The following is a 21855-nucleotide window of genomic DNA, read 5'->3' as shown; positions in this document are numbered from 1 at the left end:
CCCTTCAGCATAAGATTTGCCTGATGCATAAAGAGGATTCCCTCTGCAGAGTAAAACCTCATTTTAAATGTAAATAAACCATAGAAACACAAATATGGGCCAGCAGCATATGAGAGACAGACACACCCATATTTACTTTTGTTTGTTTTTCTCCTGGCTTTCTGTATTTCTGCCCTGGGGCTCCATGCCATTCCCTACATCTTTACAGTAAACTCACCTGACTCACTGGAGCTCGCCGGACTAGGGCTCTGCTCCACGTAATCAAAGGAAGCCCACCCAGAATAGGCTTCCTTCTCTCTTTGTCCATCCCACACTCAAGCCAGATAGGACTTGGCTCTTCCTCAGCCTTATGCCTTCAGCCCATGCTCCTGTCCACGCCAGCAATAGCACAGAGCTGCCCATCTCGCCTCTCAGTCTCCTCCAGTCTCAGTCCCTCACTTTGCAGAGCCCTCATTTCATACCTCTCCGAGGCTCTCTCCGGTCTACCTAGCCAAAGAAACTTCTGGCCACTCTGAAGCCCCTTGGCTACCCACTCGTGCCTCTCCTATGGAGGATCTAATCCAGGCTCCATCATTAAGCAGTTCCAGCCCCTGGACAAAGCCCTCTGCCCCCTCGAGCTTAGCTTCCTGGTATCTAGAAGGCAGACTCCACTGTCATTCTGGTCTCTCACACGGAACTTTTGAGAGACCAGAAGCACATGCCAGAAAGTGTGCCCAATGACTGAAAACTTCAAGGTGCTCTCCAAACTGCAGGCCTTTCCCATAGACGCTCTCATGAATGAACAGCAATTTGCAGATGAACACGTAGGCTCTTCATTCTGTGTCACTCTGCTTTACAATCCTCCGGGAGCTCTGAGGAGTGCGAAATTCCAGAGGCCCCCACGGATCTGCCAGCCACACAGTCTCTGGGTGCACCTGATGGGCTGGTTGAGCCCTCATACCAAAGGAACTCTGGCAGCACCATCACTCTCTCACAGCTTCTCAATTCCTCATCCCTCAAGCATTCGGCTCTAGGACTTAGAAACAAAATGTCTCCAAGTCTGCCCATAACTCTGCATTTTAAATGTTCTGTTGTCCATAATAACTAATTTCCATAAAGGGCCAGTAGGATGGAGCACAGCAGGACACAACAGGAGAAAACAAAATGCAGTAACGTAGATTTCATTTGACCAGCTAGAGCACTCAGAGAAAGTGTCAGACCACATCAAAAGGAATGGAGTCATCGTCATCTTTACACAACTCCCTTCACACTCTCTGAAAAGTCATGATGGAGAGGGGCGTAAATTACGGCGTCTTCAGCTAATTTTACATGATACACACACAAATGACTTTACTTTTCCTAATTGAGAAATAATGAAATCTTCTTTCCCTCCTCTCCGTGTCCTCTATCCAAAGGTTCTGCTAATTTAAAACATTTGGTGGAAAAATAATACTGGGGCATTGTTCTTATAAAAAAATCTAATCATTTTGAGTTTAATTCTAATCTGCAGAGAAGAATATGAACCTGTCCTGCATGATGGTACTATGACAAAACGAGTTAATTACCATCTCATCCTAAGATGAATCTACTTGTCATAGGAATAGGAGCCATTATTTCACACAAAATAATGACCCAGATAGAAAGCAATGACTGCATCTAAGGCAACCAATGACACAGCTTCATCTTGACCTAACTGAACGGCAATTAACAAGTGTCACCACTACATATATATAAATACGGCCAAAGCTATTCATTAAATATTTGCAATGAAAAAAACCCACAAATGGTTTTTAGCGTTCTTCTTCCTGGGAAGCACCTGTGGTCTTCTACCTGGTGTGATGACAGAAAAATTTACACATGTAAAATTCAGCCATCAGTTGGAATAGCCCTGGGCACTGGAGAAGTACATGGAGTTGTCCTCTGCTCTTTGCACACAGAGGTGGTATTTTCTTTAGAAATTACGGCCAGCAACAGAAGAGAGGAGTAGGGGGAAGAGGGCCCAGTCCCATTATTTTATCCCACTTCTTGTTGTCATGGCAACTGGACTAGAAACTAAAACCACAGCCAGCAATGACAGCGAGAAATGCTGGGTCTTTCCAAGTCCAGCCCTGTCCACTGACAGACAATGCGGGGGCTAATGGAGGGGCAACCTCAACACACCTGGCTCCTCCAAGGCAGGAATGACCATAAGCCACATTTCTGTTTAGAGGAACAGAGATGGAACTCTGGGATAAACATCTGGAGGCACTCCAGGTCAGAAATCTCACTGCTGCCCTGGTGTGCAAGCTGTCCAGTCTGTCTTATTTAAAAACCAAGTGTATAACAGTAGCAGGATGATATGATGGGCTTTAAAGCATATTATTTTCAAAACGTTAAGAACAGAATTCTTATACTATAAGTATTCACTTAATGTTATCAATAGGTTCCTGGAAACTGAGACTTTGAGCAAAATGACAAATAAAACCAATTTTCTTCTCAAGGTTAAAACTAAACCACATTGAATGAAATGGAGGACCTTCTGTATGCTGTTTCACTAAAAGTCAGTTTCCAAGAACCTACTGACAGTGTTAAGGACTTATTCTACAAATACAGAATGAGCAGGTGTCATTTACTTAACAAATTACCTGATGAATCATCAGATACACGTGTGTATACACACATACTCAGTGGGGAAAAAAGAATGCTGGTATAAAAGTTAAAATAAAGACTGGCTAATGTCCTTCAGGGCATAAAAACCCTAACTTTGAAGGCATTTTCCATTGGACAGATGTACATCTCCACTTGGGTACTACAGAAACGATACCCCAGTAGCCCGCAAATCGGGCTGTTTCCTGAAGAACTGAGACAGGACCACTGTCTCAATGGGTCAGTCATGCAATGCCCTAATTTGGTTAAGACAAAGTCACCAACTCATATCAACTCATATGTTTTCTTTCTTTTAAGAGACTGGGTCTTACTCTGTCACCCAGGCTGGAGTGCAGTGGTGCAATCATAGCTCACTGTGGTCTCAAACTCCTGGGCTCAAGCAATTCTCCCGCCTCTCCTAGCCTCTAGAGTAGCTAGGAATATAGTCAAGCACCACCATGCTCGGCTTTTTAAAAAGACTTTTTTTTCTTTTTTCACAGAGATGGGGGGTCTCACTATGTTGCCCAGTCTAATCTCAAACTCCTGGGCTCAAGCAATCCTTTTGTCTCAGCCTCCCAAAGTGTTGGGATTACAGGCTAAGCCACTGTGCCCAGCCTCAAATCACATGTTTTTAAAGAGCATATTTGAGAGTGGGCAGCGCCTCATGCCTTCCTTTTACCCGCTAACCCCTCAAATATTCCAAGCATCTGAGTCTTAATTACAAAACCATTTCTAAAATGAGTTTTTCCTGGTATTCAGATCATAGGGTAAATTCTATCTCTAGGATGTCCCTATACAAGTTGATTATTTGCAGCAATCCAAACAAAGATGGCTCTATTTCTATAGAAAGCTACATCAGTTATAAAAACACTTGTGTTCTCAGGCTTATGCATATGTGAACAAAAGCTACTTGCCCCACCCCCCATTTCTTAAATAATAATCTGAATTCTACCAGAGTAGAAAGAGCCTCCCTCATCCTCGTAAAATTACCAGAAATTCTGACCTCAGAGATCATCCGGCTCCTGGTCTATGGCCCATAGACCCACACATGAGCCATACATGAGTGGCTACTCCCAGAGTCCCCGGAGCCTGAACACTCAATACATGTTGAAGGGAGGGTGGCAGCAGGGAAACAAATCTCCTTTAAAGGGACAACCTAATCATTTCACTGTTCTACAAAATTCCTCTCAACGCCTTCCCGCTGCCTTTACAGTCCAGTCCCAGCTGTCTCTGGCTTCTTCTCCCGACCCTCACTCTCCCCCGGTGTTCTTTTGATTCCTCTCGCTCCCTCCTGCCTCAGGCCCTCATGTACACTGTTCCCTGTTTGGAGGGCTCCCCAGCCTGCCCGAGCACAGCCGCATCCCCAAAGACACCCCGTCATCCTTCCCATCTCGGCTTCAGGTACCTTCTGGATCCCCTTGCTCCTCAGCTCCGGCCACTTCCCGCTGGTAAAACTCACTAGTTCGGCTGTTTTAGTCTCTGTATCCCAGCATCTGGTACTATTCCTGGCCCAAAGCTGACAGCTGACAATATTTATTAACAAATTCCCTAATTGGCTGATTGGACCTCAAATCACAATCACCTGTATGGGGTGGGGAATTGTCAATTACTAGGGAACACTGGGTAAGAAAGAACAAGATAAGCATCAAGCAGTGAACTCAGCCCCAGTTTGGGGCTGGGACATTCCTTCTGTAGTAAATGTCCTATTAAAACTCAAGTAGACCCTACGGTTGGGCACAAAACCTCATATGGCATGAAGAAAGGTTCAAAACCAGACATATTTCTGGGCAGATATGAATTCCCTACAACTAGGCAGTTTTCCCTGGTACGATCGAATGTGGGTGGCCCAGGACTCTGGCATGCTCCCACACTAGGAAGGGAAGGGGGCTTGCAGCAATGAAGACCCACAGATAAAAGGAAGGTGGGGTCTGGGAAGTCACATCACCTTGAGGGTTTGAAAGGAGGCCTGGTGCTGGCCTGCAGCTCTGTCAGCTGTTAACCCCACTCCAGCTGGGAAAGACAGGACCCAGGCTCCTGCATGCCTGGGGAGGAGGGGTTAGCCATCTTGTTCCAGAGTCCGCTCTGGAGTCAGCTGCTCCCCTGTGGGGCTGCCCAAGGTTTAGGTCACAGCTTTTGCATGGCCTCTGCCCTAAGCCAGCTCCCTGCCTGTTCACTCAGGTGAACACTCGCAAACCTCTTCAACGGTACCCTGACTGCAGCGCTCACCTTCTTAATGAACTCTGGGATGAGTTTCTGGTCTGTCAGGTGGTCTAAGGAGGAACAGCAATCTAATTCCAAGATGTAGCCTTCATTGTGAAGATCACTCTTCTGAGATCTGAAGAGAAAGAAAAGCACACACACAAACAGATTAATATCTTGCATAATTTGGAGACAGTCTCACTCTTGTCACCCAGGCTGGAATGCAATGATGCGATCTTGGCTCACTGCAACCCCCACCTCCCGGGTTCAAGCAATTCTCCTGCCTCAGCCTCCCGAATAGCTGGGATCATGGGCGCCCACTACCACGCCTGGCTAATTTTTGTATTTTTAGTAGAGACGGGGTTTCACCATGTTGGACAGGCTGGTCTGGAACTCCTGACCTCAGGTGATCCGCCCGCCTTGGCCTCCCAAAGTGCTGGGATTACAGACGTGAGTCACTGTGCCCAGATGCATATTATTTTTTTTAAAAAAAGAATCACTGGGTCTTTAATGAAGCCCCAAATTCTTTCCTGAAAGTAATGCCAAAAAGGCACTGATGAAAAATAGTTTATGGAAACTACTCAATTAATATATACAGATCCACATCATAGAAAGACCTCCAAGATGCAGCATCGTGTAAAACACATCATTATAGAATGATGGGTTTGGTACAATACAGCTTACATGTTACACACACACACATACACACACATACAAGCGCTCACTCCAGTAATGTCTATTTCCCATTGGTTTATATCTGCCAGGGCACAGAAAAAGAACAAGCAAGACATACACCAAACCAATAACAGCAGGTACCCCTGGGGAATGGGGAGGGCTTATGTGGGAACTGGGGCTAGGTGATTATGGTATGGATGTGGGGGTGGTGATCAAAAGTGACTTTAGCCATAATCCCTAATTTTTTTCATTTTTAAATGAAAAGGATATATTCCTATATCACTTAGAAAATTAAAAATTAATTTTAAAAAGACTTTAAAAGGGTTCAACCCCTTTAGAGGGCAATTTGACAAAATCTATCGCAATTGAAGATGCATTAAAGAAAGACTACCAAGCAACTAAAAGAAATTCTGGGAAAACAGTGTGGGTGTAAAGGGCTGTCTGAGGTGAAGGCCTGCGGTCTTGCTGTCAAAGGAGAGGCTTCCCAGCACACCCTGCCATCTCTGCACACAGGGACTGCCTTCCAAAGCACCACCACACAGACATCCCTGTGATACAGCACAGTTCAGAACTGCACCCATTCAGGACAGCCAGCAGCAAGAGCTCACCAGGAGGAAATTCCACCACTTCACAACCATTCACAGGCAGGGCTCCTGTACGACACTCTAGCGGAAGCCACGTGGTTGTCAGAAATTGAAGGGGATTCCTCGACCCAGCCAGGCATATGGCAACAAGAGTGGTACTGCAGCTACGGGCTGGCAGAATGTGCTCTCTCTCCTGGGTGGCTTGTGGTATTGGGGAGTGGGAATTAGAGACCAAGGTTCCCAGCTCCTTGTCCAGGGCTCGTCATGTACACAGCTCATCCGCACTGGTGGAGGAGGGAGCAGAGCCCTCCTGGCCCACTTACGAGGCTGCTCTACCGAAGAGGGGCCCCTGCAGCCCCTGTGAGAGCAGGACTGTCCAGAAAATCCATACAGCAGGTGCTTCCACACTGAACTCCTGAGGTACATGCATCTCACCAGTTTCTAACTGTGTATTTGCTGTAACATTTTAAATGAATTTCTAAGATTCTTATATAGCATTAAAAGCAATTAGGCTACCATCAACCATCTGTGTATGATTCACCTTAAATTTAAAAGTGAAAAAAATGAAAGAGGATTTGGTTTTCCCCAAGTGTGCCACTGTGATTTGATAAGCAAACTTCAATAGCTTATTTTTATTTTTCCTTCTAACATACCCTTCCAAAGGTAGGGCACTGTGGTGCACACATTCAAAATGTAAAAGAATAAACTGATTTCAATCTGGGACAAACTAATTCCAAAAGAATAAACCAATTCTGAACCCTAACCTTTTTGCCTTAATACTTGGTCAGAGACTAGACTCATGTTTTAATTTCCTCCCTAAACAAAAGACCTATTAAGAGGAACTAAGGCAGATGATTCCAGACTTTTGAAAAAGAAGACTTGGTCAAGACACACTGTCATACGTATCACGTGAGGTCTCAAACAACAAAAATCAGGATGAGGGAAGGGGGTTCTAAAATCTAAAATCCAGCTGCTCTGTTACATGGAAACTAATGTCAGTCTATATGAGGTTATTTAGTAATATCCATTGAGATTTCAAACGAATAGACTAAAAAACTTTTCAAACGAAAAGACCAAGTCAATGCTGTGTCCATTAAGTACAACGTTCATAGGATGAACAAAAGGAAGACAAGTCTGTCTGTAAGCAACTCACAGCCCAGATCGATTCTAGGGAATCATCTGTAGCATAGAATCTAATAAGTACCATCTTTGGTTCTGGAACAAGAAGTTCCATAACAAGAAAGGAAGCTCTGGTTCATTTAATCAAATAATTAACTCAGTTACATTTGAACTGAAAGGAGCACAGAAGATCAAGAAAAATAGGCATTACAAATTTTTTAGATGAACCATGGAAAATTACATCTCAGCCTATGGTTTCTTGGAAAAGCAAATCCAATGCATATTGGGGAATAGGTGAGCAAGTAATAGGCATTCCCCTGCCTTTAAGAATTAGCTCCTCAATTTGAAATGAAAGGATTATAACACTGAAGAATGACTGAAAGGGACAGGAAGGGGGAAATATCCCTAAACCCCTCGAGGACAGATGCTGGCTGCCAAGCCTTGAAGTCAGCACTCTGTGATGGTGCAGCTGTGGCCTCACAGAGGAGGAGCTGAAGGCAGAAGGCACAGTCACACAGAAACTCTCTCCTTGCCACTAATCCTATGAAAAACAGCATTAAATCCACTAGCAAAGTCCTTTAGGACTGCCAGAGGGAGTTTCTGGGCTTCTCAGCACTGGAGGTGGGGAAGTGAGGTGGTGGTGGGAGGACCATGGTTGTTGTGGCAAATACACCCTAAGATGACCCTCCCCAAAATCCCCACCTCCTGGTGTTCACACTTTTGGGCAATCCAGCCCTTTGAGTCGGGGCAGGGCCTGTGACTTGTGTCTACTCAATAAAACATGGTAAAGGTGATGGATGTCGCTCCTGTCATGGCTTTATGTTATATGACTCCCTCTGAGCTAGAGAATCCCTTACTGGCTTTGAAGAAGAAAGCTGTCAGGAAGAAGGAGAGAGCCACATGGCAAGAAACTACGGATAGCCCCTGGCTAACAGCTGCAAGAAAACAGAGATCCCAGTCCTACAACTACAAGGAGATGAATCCTGCCAACAAACTGAGGGAGACTGGAAGTGGGGCTTTCCTCAGTTGAGGCTCTGATGAGACTGCAGCCCCAGCCAACACTGATATTACAGCTTGATAAAATCCTGAAGCAAAGAACCCTGATAAACTACAGAAACCATATGATAATAAATATGTACCATTTTGAACCATGAAATTCGTTATAATTTATTACAGAGCATAGAAAACGAACACCAAAAAAAAAAGAAAAAGAAAAAAGAAAACAAATACAGTTCCTGGGGAGGAAGACATGGCAGTTTCATGCTTAGAACAGGCCACCCACTGGTGGCCAGGACTAGGCCCAAACCCACAAAATTCAGCCAGACATCTGACAGCAGCCTCCATCAGGTGAGGCGTGTTCTGTGTCCCTGAGGGCAGGGACCACCCTGGGAGACAGAAGTGGACATGTCCTAGAAGTGAATTCCAGGGGCTGTGGCCTGGCTGTCCAAGATACCACAGGACAAAGGAATAAATATTCTGCTATCAACCTAGTTTCTATGAAAGAAGCATTAACCTGAAACTCCCGGCTGAGCAGGCATTGCCACCTTCCTATGGGGTAGTGGAAATACCAGGTATGCTCCCCAAAGGGCCACGTCATTGTATCATCCTGGAAGAGAATATGGGAAACCACCCAACTTCCCCTGGACAGAAGTCCAGATGGCTTCCCCTTTTGGAAAGGACAGAGATATCTGATTTTAAACAGTAAGAAAAAGAAAACACAGAATGCATTTCTGGGGATGCACGCAGGGTTGACTAACAGCAAAAGCCCCCCGCTCCCCCCGCCACCCAGCCTACTTTATCTGGAAATTAACAGTAAGCACTGTCCAATTCAATAAAGACACTCTGAGGAGAGCATGACTAATAATAAAATATGCTTCCCCATCACTCACCATCCCCAACTTGGTAAATTCCAACAGATTTACTAGTTAGAGGCTACTGGTGCTAGAGCTAACTAGAGGTAGGTAATACACCAGCTGGGAGCCTTTGGGCAATTAAACTTTCTGTGCTTCAGTTTCTTTCACTATTGAATGGGATATTATACGGAGCTATCTCTTAACATTGCTGTAAGGATTAAATAGGACAAAAAGAAGCAAAGCCCTTAGCACAGAGGTACAACATCCAGGCTCAACAAATCCTACCTGCTACGGATCTATTATGATCATCTATAATTGTGTTCTTACTTTTCCTTCCTAGCACATTTCACAGTTCATAATTACTCATTCATTCATTAAATATGGACCAAACTACTACTGTGTCAGGTACTATACTTTAGCATTCATCAATAGATAGAAGAAACAAAATCTCTGCCTTCATGGAGCTAACAATCTAATAGGAGGAGAAAGACAATAAGCAACAGACATGCATGAGCACCTATCAGAGTATACCCAATGGTGGGAAGTCTTGGAAAAAAAAAAAGAAAAGGGCTGGGCACGGTTGCTCACGCCAGTAATCCTAGCACTTCGGGAGGCCGAGGTGGGAGGATCATCTGAGGTCAGGGGTTAGAGCCCAGACTGGCCAACATGGCAAAACACTGTCTCTACTAAAAATACAAAAATTAGCCAGGCGTGGTGGTGCATGTCTGTAATTCCAGTTACTTGGGAGGCTGAGACAGAATTGCTTAAACCTGGGAGGCGGAGGTTGTAGTGAGCCAAGATGGCACCATTGCACTCCAGCCTGAGCAACAGAGTGAGACCCCATCTCAAAAAAAAAAAAAAAATAGAAAGAAAGAAAGAAAAAGAAGAAAGAAAAGAAAAGGAAAGAAAGAAAGAAAAAGAAGAAAGAAAAGGAAAGGAAAAAAGAAAGAGAGCAGGGTAAGGTAAATGGCAGGGGCAGCAGGGAGACAGTTGTGGTTTTAATGAGGGTGGTCAGGATAGCTGCACTGAAGAGGTGAAATTTGGAATAAAGACTTCCAGGAGGCAAGGGACTGGACCATGGTAATATCCAGGGCATGAGCTCTCCAGGCAGAGGGAACAACAGCCCATGTAAAGGCCCTAAGCTGAGGTCATGCAGAGAAGCCCTGTGGCTGGGGCTCAGTGCAGAAGGGCACAGGGAGGAAGACACAGTTGGAGAGCCTCAGGGGAGCTGGATAGTACAGACATTCAGGCCACGGTGAAGACAGTGGCTCTTACTCAGAAGGACAGAGGAAGTCCATGGAGGGTATGGAACAGAGAAGTGACATGATATGGTGAGTTTTAAAAAGGATCTCTCTGGCTGTAAGGGGCAGCCAGGAGCCCCTCTAAGTGGTCCAGGCAGGAGATGATGGTGGCTTAGACTGGGTTGGCAACAGTGTCCTAGCAGCAGTGAGAAATGCTGGGTTCCAGTTATATTTCCAAGGTAAAACCTTCAAGATTTTCATACGAACAGGTTGTGGGGTGTGGAAGGAGGAAAGCAGATAAAGATGACTCCAAGGATCTTTGCCTTAGCAACTGGGAGAATGGATGACTTTGCCAGAACTATGATGGGGAAGGGTTGGGTGGCACAGGCTTAGTGGGAGAAGAAAGATAACTCAAGTTTCAGATATGTTGAATATGACATATCCAGAAGACATCCAAGTTGAGATGTGTGGTAGACGGTTGAGTGTATATATATATACTTGAATATATATACTCAAGTCTGAATGGCAGGAGAACAGTCTGGACTGCAGGAAAGGCAGCTAGAGATATAAATTTGGGAGTCATCAGCCTCCGGGTATTACTTAAAGCATGAGGCTAGATGAGATCTCCATTAATGTAGCGAGAGAAGGGTTAAGAATTTAATTTTGGGACCCTCCACCATGAAGAGGATGGGGAAAAAAGAGGATAAAACAGCCAAGGAGCTAAAGAAAGAATAACCAGGGAAGAAGGAAGAAAACCAAGAGAACATGTTTGTTTTCCTGGAAGTTAAATCAAGGGAGCAAGTCAAGGAGAAGGGTATGAGACATCCTGTCAATTTCCTCAATTAACAAATGTATAATCTCTCCAATTTCCTTATCCTCTTGAAATCCCAAGAGGAAAACTGGATTTCATATACCCTGTGCAAATAGGTGTGAAGAAATCTGTTAATCTGTTTATATGATTATCTAGCAGATAATCATATAAATTGGGCAGATTGTCAAATTTAAATGTTGATTTGGGTTTAGAATAGCTTGGCTCCTTGAAAAAAAAATCATCATCTTGCTGCTGAGTCATTTCTCAGAAACGGCCTGGGGAAAAATGAACTAAAAAGAGCTCTGACCCATCTCACATCTTGGGACCCCCTCTTATACAGAGCACTGGAGATTTGAGAGGCTCTACTTCACCATTCCAAAGGAATTTTCTGAAAGAAGTGAGAATAAAAAGATACTATGGGCAGAGATGTGATTTCCTGAAAATCAAGAATGAATAAGACAAAATGAACTCAGATCTTTACAGTGTAGCAACACAGTTTTAACAATGCACATAAGCAGAGTTGTTCTGATTGCTGGAGGCAATGGAGAAGCCACTAAGACATCTGAGCCCCATTAAGTTTTAAAAAGCCATCACAAGATGACAACTAAATGCAGTGTAGTACCCTGGATTGGATCCCAGAACTGAAAAAGGACATTAACAGAAAAATGATAAAAATCTACAGTTTAATTAATAGTGAAGTACCAATGTCAATTTCTTAGTTTCACAAACATAGTATGGTAATGTAAGATATTAACGGTGGTGGGAAACGTGGGGAAGTGCATATGAGAATTCTCTGTAATACCTTTGCAACTTTTCTGTTACATCTCAACTTATTCCTAGGCAGGGTATGTTGATTCTGCCACTCTCCTAGAGATTTTCCTTGGGACATAACTGAACAAGTCCATGGAAAAGGGAAAAATAGACAGAATGACTTATAGACATGAGTAATGTGGACTCTTGTATTCTAAGAGGAAAATAAACCTTCAAGGAAAAAGACCAGGGATAATGAAATAGAAGAATGGGGTCTGTGCTTCCTCTGGTTAGAAAAACTCAAAACTACTTCCAACTTCTTGCTTTCCTTACTTTTTAAATTTTTTTTATTATGGTAATATACACATCACATAACATTTACCATTTTAATCATTTTTAAGTGTACAATTCAGTGGCATTAAGTACATTCGCAATGTTGTGCAACTGCCATCACTATCCATTTCCAGAACTTGTTTTTCTTTCTTTCTTTTTTGAGACAGGGTCTCACTCTGTTGCCTAGGCTGAAGTGTAGTGGCATGATCAAGGGCTCACTGCCGCCTCAATTTCCTGGGCTCAAGCAATCCTCCCACCTCAGCCCTGCAAGTAGGTGGGACTACAGGCACATGCTACAATGTCTGGCTAATTTTTTTTTGAATTTTAGTAAAGATGAGTTCTCCCTATGTTGCCCAGGCTGGTCTCTCAAAGTGCTGGGAACACAGGCATCAGCCACTGCACCCGGCCTCCAGAACTTCTCTGTCATTCCAAACAGTCCTCCTTTCTTTAACACCTTATATCCAGAACTTGGGCCAAAACTGAATGTGAACAAGTGAAAAAAGCACACACACACTAAATAATGCTGGTCAAACAAACATATGAAAGTAGATTTGGACACTGAGCACCTGTACATGAGCCTTTCCTAACTGCAAGGAAGGAGACAGCAAAGAGTCTACGTGCCCACATGCCGGAGAAATTCAAATGTCAACACAACTGGCCACAGATGTCAGCGTTATTTCAGAACATATTAAAAGACCACCTATTCTGTGTCAGGCTGACCTCATTACTCATACACAAACATCAACTGTAATGAAAACTGTGTGCAAACTCAGAGACGTACCTGGAGATCTTCACTCACCACCACCCCAGCATCTGCCAAGGGTGGTGTAGTCATTCTCCAGGCAGAGGAAGGGTCAGAGGGCCAAACGAGGGCCGCACATTCAAAGGCCTATGGGCAATGAGTGAAAGATTCTTTCTGAAACCAAAGCACATAATCTAGACATTTTGTTCTCATATAAAAGCCTGCAGCTTTGGCCTTCCAGGCTCAAGCAATCCTCCCACCTCACCCTCCTGAGTAGCTGGGACTACAGGCGTGCACCACCACACCCAGCTAATATTTATATTTTTTATAGAGACAGGGTTTTGCCATGTTGCCCAGGCTGGTCTCAAATTCCTGGGCCCAAGTGATCCTCCAGTTCGGCATCCCAAAGTTCTGGGATTACAGGCGTGAGCAACCGTGCCCAGCCTTGTCTGACCCATTGAAACAGCCCCTCACTCTGCTCTCACAGTGGTGGGACCTAACCCTTTCCTAAGACGTTAAAATAGCATTTTTGTAACAAGTACTGCTACTGCTTATGAGTGCTTTAAATATTGGTGATTGTCACGGGCAAAACAGTTAACCCTCAAATCATGACAAAGTGCCAAGTAGTAAGTTGAATATGCATTTTGGTCTCATGAGAAGATCTAAAATGAGGCCACTAAAAAACAATTGCCTGTCGAAAAATTATTATAAACTATACTTCTAAAAAGTAAGTATGTGACTAAAAACTATGATACACATAACTTTTAAATAATAAACATGTAATAAATCCCATTTCAGCTCATAAACCCCTTAGATCTCTTCAAAGACCATCAGTTTAAACGATGTCTTCTTTTTCCCAGGACATTATGAAAAGGAGAGAGAATGTGCAGTTCATCAATGGGTTATTTTTGCTTCATTTAGAAATAATCAAAAGAAATGGTGACAAACACAAACAGATTACTAGGCACTTCTCCAGCCAGGAAAAAAAAATACTAAATGTCAGTTGACAGAAACAAATTCTCTATCTCTGGGAAACAGGAAGGAATTTTAAGATTTTGTTTCCCAAAGCAACACCAAGCTCAGATAGAATAATCAGAACAGTTTTTTTTTTTTTAAAGAAGTATTAGGGAGAGAACTGAGCTATAGATCTGAAAGAGATTTGTCAATGAAAGAAAAAGAAGGCTATTCCTAGTTTCATTAACTTATGCATAACTAATGACAATAAAAATCTCCACTTATTCATTCACCTATCCATCACCTGCTTGGCTGCTGACCACATATGAGGGATTGAAGGCGCTGCTCTCAAGTCTAGATCCTGCCCTCAAGTCTAGATAGACTGTATATAAACAGAAGTGCTATGAGAATTCAATTATTTCCAGTGTCAAGGATCAGGGGAAAATTGAAGGAGCAAGGCGCGTGTGAGCTGAGTCTTTGAGTCTGTATGGAAGTTAGTCATGGGACAATGGATAAAAGGACATTCTAGGCCTGAGAACAGAAATTAGTGAAGACCTAGATTGAGAAAAGCATGAGTTATATGATGGAAATAATAAATAGGTCAGTTAGGCAAAAGGTGTGTGAAGGTGCGGGTTGCCTGTAACTCAGCAGGGGCTGTCACGGCAAGCCTAGGGAATGTGTGGGTGAATCCACTGTTAGAACGAGTCTGTGACTGTGGGCTCTGCAGTGACCGGGGCAGAATAGTGGGAAACAAAGTTAGTGAGAAAGGATGGTACTCGCCTTAACTGTGAAGTACAGAAGAGTCACGGGTGGCCTTAGAAAGATACTACGACAGATTCTGGGAAGACGAAGCAGGCGGCAGTGTGTATGATGCAGGAAGAGGGGAAGTATATTTTAGGACAGCAGCAATGAGAACTGTGCTGAGATTTTTGTCGAAGGGAGTGGGCAGATGGAAGGGCAATATTTCTTGTCCCTGCAATTGGTGGTGGTTGTGGGCAGAGGAATAACCTGAACCTTCCCAAAGATGCTCCCAGTACAATAGGGAAAAGGTTTCCCATAATTTTATGAACCCTCTTTGCAAAATGAACCAAATCTACACAAATGCAATGAGGCTGTTGGAGTTAAAAGTTTCCACTACAGCAAAACTGAAGAAATACTTGAAGAAAAAATAGTCAAGTAAAAATCCTAGCGAATCTTTAAATAACGCACCTCAGTATAGGGTCCCCCAGGGGAGTTGTGAAGTAGGAAGCACAACGAAGGAGGAGAATTTACCCACAGATGAGTCATTGTCCTTTCTTCCAACATTCCCTTCCCCTTCCACAAAAGACATTCAGCACTTCTGTTGAAAAGAGTTTGATATCTCTGGGAATATTCTGGACATGACGGGGGAGATGTGCAAATGATACTCCCACCACACACTCTCTCAGGGAGCTGTGCACGCCTACTGGGGACACATTACTGGGGACATTTAACTATCCGATCCTGCTATTTATTCTAGAGAAATCATCCTATCTCGCCGCTTACTGTCAGGGCTGGCTCCCTGGGAGACAAACCATCAGCCACTGTGCACTACAAGGAGTGTACTGTTAATTGTAAAGACCAAGAGGAAAACAGACAAACTTTGCCTCGGTGCTCCCTGTCTAATGGAGTTGTGAAAGAATTTCAATCCCCAGCGAGCTGGGCTACAGAAAAGAGGAGAGCAGCCACACAGAATGGGAGCTGGGGGAGGGTCCTGCTTTCTCTGCGATGCTGCAAGGCCCTCCTTTACATTGACTGATGTAGAAAGAACTAATATTAGTAGCGATGCATAATTAATAATATTTTAACGCAAATAGAACACTGAATAAAAGCAGTCTGCCTGACATTTACTGGTTCAGAAAAGTCACATATCTGCAAACAAAAATAGCAATAATAGCTTTTTGCTATTATTAAAAAACACACGGATAATAATTAGCAAAGCAACATAGGAATGATGTTCATAAGACTCTCTCATGGGCCCTGTCCAGTTAGGTTACAAGAAACCTCTTCTCTATGTGCACTGAACACACATGTTCCACATTAAACTTTGCTGATTGTTTTCTTCTTTTCTAAAACATCCCACCTATACCCCCTAATTGAGTTAGGTGAGAGAAATGTTCTATATCTGTACAGTCCAGTAAAATAGTCACTACCCATGTTTTGCTACTGAGCACCTGAAATGCAGCCAGTGCAACTGAAGAACTGAATTTTTAATCTTACTTAATTTTAACAATTTAAATGGCTATACATGGCTAATGGCTGTGTTACAGGAAAACACAGCTTAAATCTGTTCTTAAAGTTTAATGTGTGTACAAATCATCTGGAACCTTGTTAAAGAACAGACTCTGATTCGACAGGTCTGGGTAGGCCTGAGAGTCTCCATCTCTAAGAACTCTCAGGTGATGCTGCTGCTGCTGGTCCATGGATCACACTTTGAGTAGCAAGATTCTGACTGCTTCAGGAACCACCAGTTCCAGCGAGTCTCAAATGCTGAGTGGATCAATTGTCTCCAAATTTTTCTGATCACACAGCCTGCCAGAAAAAAATTCCTGAGTACCACTGTACTAACATCTTACACATGTTATAAAACAAAACATACAAAACAGAAAATCGTAAACATGAGAAATGATGAAATAAGCAATATTTTATAATGATGATCACAGTGAGTTCACACTATTAATAGCTAATACCTCAAGGCAAAATATACACTTGAAACGAGATTCATTGTTAAGAATAATGGAACTATAATCCACTTTTCTTTTTTTTTTTTGAGACGGAGTCTTGCTCTGTCACCCAGGTTGGAGTGTACTGGCACGGTCTCCGCTCACTGCAAGCTCCACCTCCTGGGTTCACACCATCCTCCTGTCTCAGCTTCCCGAGTAGCTGGGACTACAGGCACCTGCCACCATGCCCAGATAATTTGTTGTATTTTTAGTAGAGACAGGGTTTCACTGTGTTAGCCGGGATGGTCTCGATCTCCTGACCTCGTAATCCACCTGCCTTGGTCTCCCAAAGTGCTGGGACTACAGGTGTGAGCCCCCGTGCCCGGCCCGACATTGTGTTTTAATCTCACACTGTGTCCCACAAAGCTCTTACAGGGAGAGATGGGTCAGTGTAGCCATTTCTGCAGGTGTGCATGAGAGAGAGAGGATTTTACATTTACATTACTGGTATTCTCTTCAATCTACAATCACTTCATAGAAAATTTTTAAAGCCATGTGTATATTTCATGAGAGTTAATTTAGCTAAAATTACCAAAAGCGATCCACTAATTCACCTCACTGACATCTCAGTTGAAAGTGCTTCCCTGAACCAAGCCCTTCTGCAGCCCCTCCTGCTCCACACAGCACAGGTGACCTCTGACGTACACATCAAGCCAGGACACCACCTTCAACCTGAATGCTAAATATTATGATACATCATCTCTTTCCTTTTTTTTTTTTTTTTTTTTTTTTTTTGAGGCAGAGTCTCGCTCTGTCGCCCAGGCTGGAGTGCAGTGGCTGGATCTCAGCTCACTGCAAGCTCCACCTCCCGGGTTCAAGCCATTATCCTGCCTCAACCTCCTGAGTAGCTGGGACTACAGGTGCCCGCCACCTCGCCCGGCTAGTTTTTTGTATTTTTTTTAGTAGAGACGGGGTTTCACCGTGTTAGCCAGGATGGTCTCGATCTTCTGACCTCGTGATCCGCCCATCTCGGCCTCCCAAAGTGCTGGGATTACAGGCTTGAGCCACCGCGCCCGGTCTCTTTCCTAATTTTTCAATAAAATATATAAAAATGAATACCTCAGTTCTCCTTCAACATTAAATATGTCTACCCCACTTTGGTAATAACCACTGTTTACATAGTACATAGAATTTTCCAGAATTATTATGAAGTTCTGAAATAAAATTTACCTCCAACAATAATATTGAACATTACGTTCTTGAAAACACAAGGTGGAAATTCTTCTTAAATTAGTATGTTAATATAACTACAATTTCAACAGAGGTTACTAGGAACCGAAGAAAATTACTTCAGGCTTTATATGGAAAAATCAATGTCCAAAAGTTGTCAAGATCCTAAAAAAGAATAGCGCCCTGGCCGGGCGTGGTGGCTCACACCTGTAATCCCAGCACTTTGGGAGGCCGATGTGGGCGGATCATGAGGTCAGGAGATTGAGACCATCCTGGCCAACATGGTGAAACTCCGTCTCTACTAAAAATACAAAAAAATTAGCTGGGCGTGGTGGCGCATGCCTGTAATCCCAGCTACTCGGGAGGCTGAGGCAGGAGAATCACTTGAACCTGGGAGGCAGAGGTTGCAGTGAGCTGAGATTGCGCCGCTGTACTCCAGCCTGGTGACAGAGTGAGACTCTGTCTAAAAAAAAGAAAGAAAGAAAAAAAAAAGAATAGTGCCCTACTAGATGTTAACATACATTGTAAATTTATTATCAAAATAACACGGTTCTGGCACAAAAATCAGTAAGTAGATCAAAGAAACAATAAAGAATCAGGAATAGATTGGGATGTACATATAGAAATCCTAACTATAATAAAGGTGGCATTTATTCAATGGCAACGTTATGTTAACTTAGTAAGTGCTCTTGGCAAAAGTGGCTACCTAGAAGAAAATAAAAGTTAGACTCCCCGTCTTACTCCCTAAGTAACCCACTGGTTCTCAAATGGGGGCAGTTTTGCCCATCAGCAGACATTAGGCAATGTCTGGAATCTGTCACAACCGCAGGGATGGGGGGTTTGCTAGTAGAATCTTGTGAGTAGACACCAGAGAGTCTGCTAAATGTCCCACAATGTACAGGACAGTCCCATACACAAAAATGTCAATAGTACCAAGGCTGAGAAATTCTACCCTTACCTACCTTAACCCTCAGAGCTAAACAATTAAAGAAGAATGCTATTAGAAGACAAGTGCCAATGTGAAACCTGGTTTCTCCACTCATGACATGTGTGGACACTGGCTTGGACAAGTACCACTCTGAGTCTCATTTCTTTCATCTTGGCTTTTGGGAATAATGATAATGTATATCATGAAGCAATGACCACGGACTCCAGCCAGTCACAGCAGTAAATAAATGGTAGCTATGATGGCTGTTATCAAAAACGAGAAATCATATGAAGAAGTACCTACAAACACATAAATGTTCTTTACAAGAAAAGGGGCATTATGTTCCTAAGAGATCCAGGTTGCTTGATGGAGCAATTTTGGAGACTTAAACTATAGCAATATATTACAAATTCCCCGCGAGCAGGAACTGTGTCCATCTCATTCTCTCTGACAAAGACTGCTACCTTAGAGGACCCAACAGACATGTAATAAATACATTTTTATGTTGTTTTTAGGGAGCAGAGAGAAAAAAACACACTGATAATCCTAGAACCATTATTTACATATAATCATTTGGTGCAGAAACTGACAAGACCCAGCCAGCCTGCTGAATGGGGCCATTTGGGGAGCTCTAAGTGGTTTGCAGTAGTAGCCCTATATTCTGAAACTAGCTGGGGAATTAGCAAAGCCTCTCGCCCCACAGTGTAGCCATGGGGACTGAGGATGCTACAAAGCCCAGAAAATTCTCAGAATTCTCTGAGGATGTTTCTATAAGCTCTGGGGCCTCTGAGTTGAAAGACGATGTATTTCTGTGCCATGAGTCTCAAGATGGAACTTGAGTTCTATACTCACCACACACTCCCACTACCCACTCCAAACTTCAGAACTGAGAAGTCATTAAGAACTTCTTCAGCCTCATTTTCCTAGACATAAAATAAGAAGTGGGGAATGAGGGAAGATCAGGGTACCTTTCAGTTACAAAAGAGTGCATGTCTAAAACCTCTGCTGAAAGCACAATGATGTTTTTAACAAATATTAACAACAAAAACAACCATCATGAGGACATAGTGAGAATTAATTATAATACTGAAAACATACAGGAATGAAGCAAAGTGCTCTCAGACTCTCAGAAACAGGTGTTATGTGAATACAAGTTGCTAATTGGGTTTTTAAAGTCTTTGTAGCCATTTTAAGTTGCAACTCATGGTCGATGAATAGGAAGTGAATGAAATGATGTACTCATATTTATCATATCTTCATATACTTATAGCATTTTTATAGCATTTACATCTTTGTAAATGGTTCAATCTTTCAATCATTTAAAATATAAAATTTGGATAGATTTTAGAGACGACCATTATATCAAAATCTCAAGAACACTTAAATCACTAATAATGTACTTATATGCATCTGAACATTGTATCTCACCTACTTCTGCATTCATATCTAAAAGTGTAAAACTCTATTACTAGTCTTATCCAGGACCCATCACTGGTAATGCCCATTATATCTTTTTCAGCTTGAAAAACACACACAAAAAAATCTAAGTTACTTCTGATTGACAAAGAGGAAAAAATTTCAATTTTCAATTCAACAGAGTTGAATAGATAGACTATTCAATACAAGACTGCCACAAAGATTTAAAGTAAGACAATCTGAGTTCCTATATTTCATATGAGATAGACATATAAATAGAAAACTCAAATGCTTTAGTAAAATTATTTGCAACTAAATTACCTACACTGTATGCATACGATTCTCAAAATCATGTCTAAGTGTCCCTGTAGTCTACCTTGCAATGCTACCAAATAAATCTTTCTAGAGAGTCAATTTTTATTTAAAGATTGTATGTACATGTAGGTACAGGAGACCTCTATTTTATTTAAAAAACAAATATAGACATTTCATGGTAGTGAAGTATTCACCCGAGTTTTAAGATTAACAGGAAATTTCAAAGAAATTTAGTGCTTTTGCTTTTGTTTGGGTACCTGCTTGCTGTTCTCTGTCATTTCAAAATCGTTCGGGGGAGAGGTTGGAAATCACTAGTGTGCTAATTCTCTCAGAAGAAACAAAAAAATTAAAAAAAAAATGTGGGGAAAGACACAGGTCAATCAAGGACAGCTGTAGAACAGCAGTGGGGAAAATGAGCTCTCATACCAACCATGCACGTCTCTCGTTCTCTCCACCAGGATAAGGCTGATGCTTTGGAGGAAGAGAATAAGAGTAACTCAGCAAGCCATTTAGGAGTGTGGATTGGAAAAAATTCTTTCCCCCAAGAGAACGTGGCTTTACGCTGGCATATTAGATTGGAAAGTGCAAACACAATAATTAACGGTGAATCCTGAAACTTCAACACACCAGAAAAAGGGTGTCACTCCAGAGTGAGATGGGAAAATAGGAGGAATAAATTGAGGTAGTCTTGGTGATGCTGGACAGCTCCTCAGGGGGTACGGTGGCAGCCCTGAGAGCTAATCAAATCCTCCACACCCCTCAGGAAGCTCGAGAAAACTGATGAGGAAAGATACGACACCAGAAAGGAGGGGCAGCTGCCAGCAACGGGTGTTCACCCTTCCTAAATCGGAATCCAAAATAATGACCCACTAGCTAAACAAACACCTTCTCATTCCCCGCTCTGCCTTAAGCAAGAGCTCTGAATTCACCTTCCTCAATGTCTGCTCTCTGGGAATAAACCGGCGGCTGCAGTTTCCCATCACAGTAGCATGCATCAATCAGTGCTAAACCCACCGTTACTTTCTTCCCCACGTGTGATTCCAACAATCAGCGCACTCCAGGGCTGATCCTCGGCCTCGCGTGTGAGCGTTTTCTAGGGCACACCCCAGTAGGCGTTACCTACCCCCTGTGTATTTCGCTTAATTATGAAACCTTTTTCTAGAAGCCCTATAATTCTCCCAAGAGTCAAGGTAATTGGTAAAAATTAGACATGAAGAGACACAAGGCCACTTAAAGAGGACACTTTCGACTATAATTTTTTAAAGGATTTTCTTTTTAGTTTCAATATAATTTTGTACTTTCTCAATTTTGCCCTTTTCAAATGCCAAAGAAAATGTTCATATTATCTTGTAGGCTATAAAAAAAGGCAATATAATGCATTTGTACTTCACTTAAGGTCTGCAAAGATTTCCTTTCTTTG

At 42.8% G+C, this 21855-nt stretch overlaps 2 protein-coding genes across 5 annotated transcripts in view; both read right to left on the bottom strand.

Annotated features, from left to right (window-relative positions):
* DPH3 (diphthamide biosynthesis 3) overlaps nt 1-21855 on the bottom strand; it is a 271923-nt gene that overhangs the window by 149587 nt on the left and 100481 nt on the right. The window lies entirely within an intron of this gene.
* Nucleotides 1-21855, bottom strand: part of RFTN1 (raftlin, lipid raft linker 1) — a 203402-nt gene that overhangs the window by 88192 nt on the left and 93355 nt on the right. For all 4 annotated transcript variants that reach the window (XM_050779561.1, XM_050779559.1, XM_050779563.1 and 1 more), the window contains exon 4: nt 4831-4939. In XM_050779561.1, coding sequence (XP_050635518.1) covers nt 4831-4939 — 109 coding nt within the window. The remainder of the gene's footprint in view (nt 1-4830; nt 4940-21855) is intronic.

This window comes from Macaca thibetana, chromosome 2 (genome assembly GCF_024542745.1).
Source record: "Macaca thibetana thibetana isolate TM-01 chromosome 2, ASM2454274v1, whole genome shotgun sequence".
NCBI lineage: Eukaryota > Metazoa > Chordata > Mammalia > Primates > Cercopithecidae > Macaca > Macaca thibetana.
This window is presented reverse-complemented; position numbering and strand designations above follow the sequence as displayed.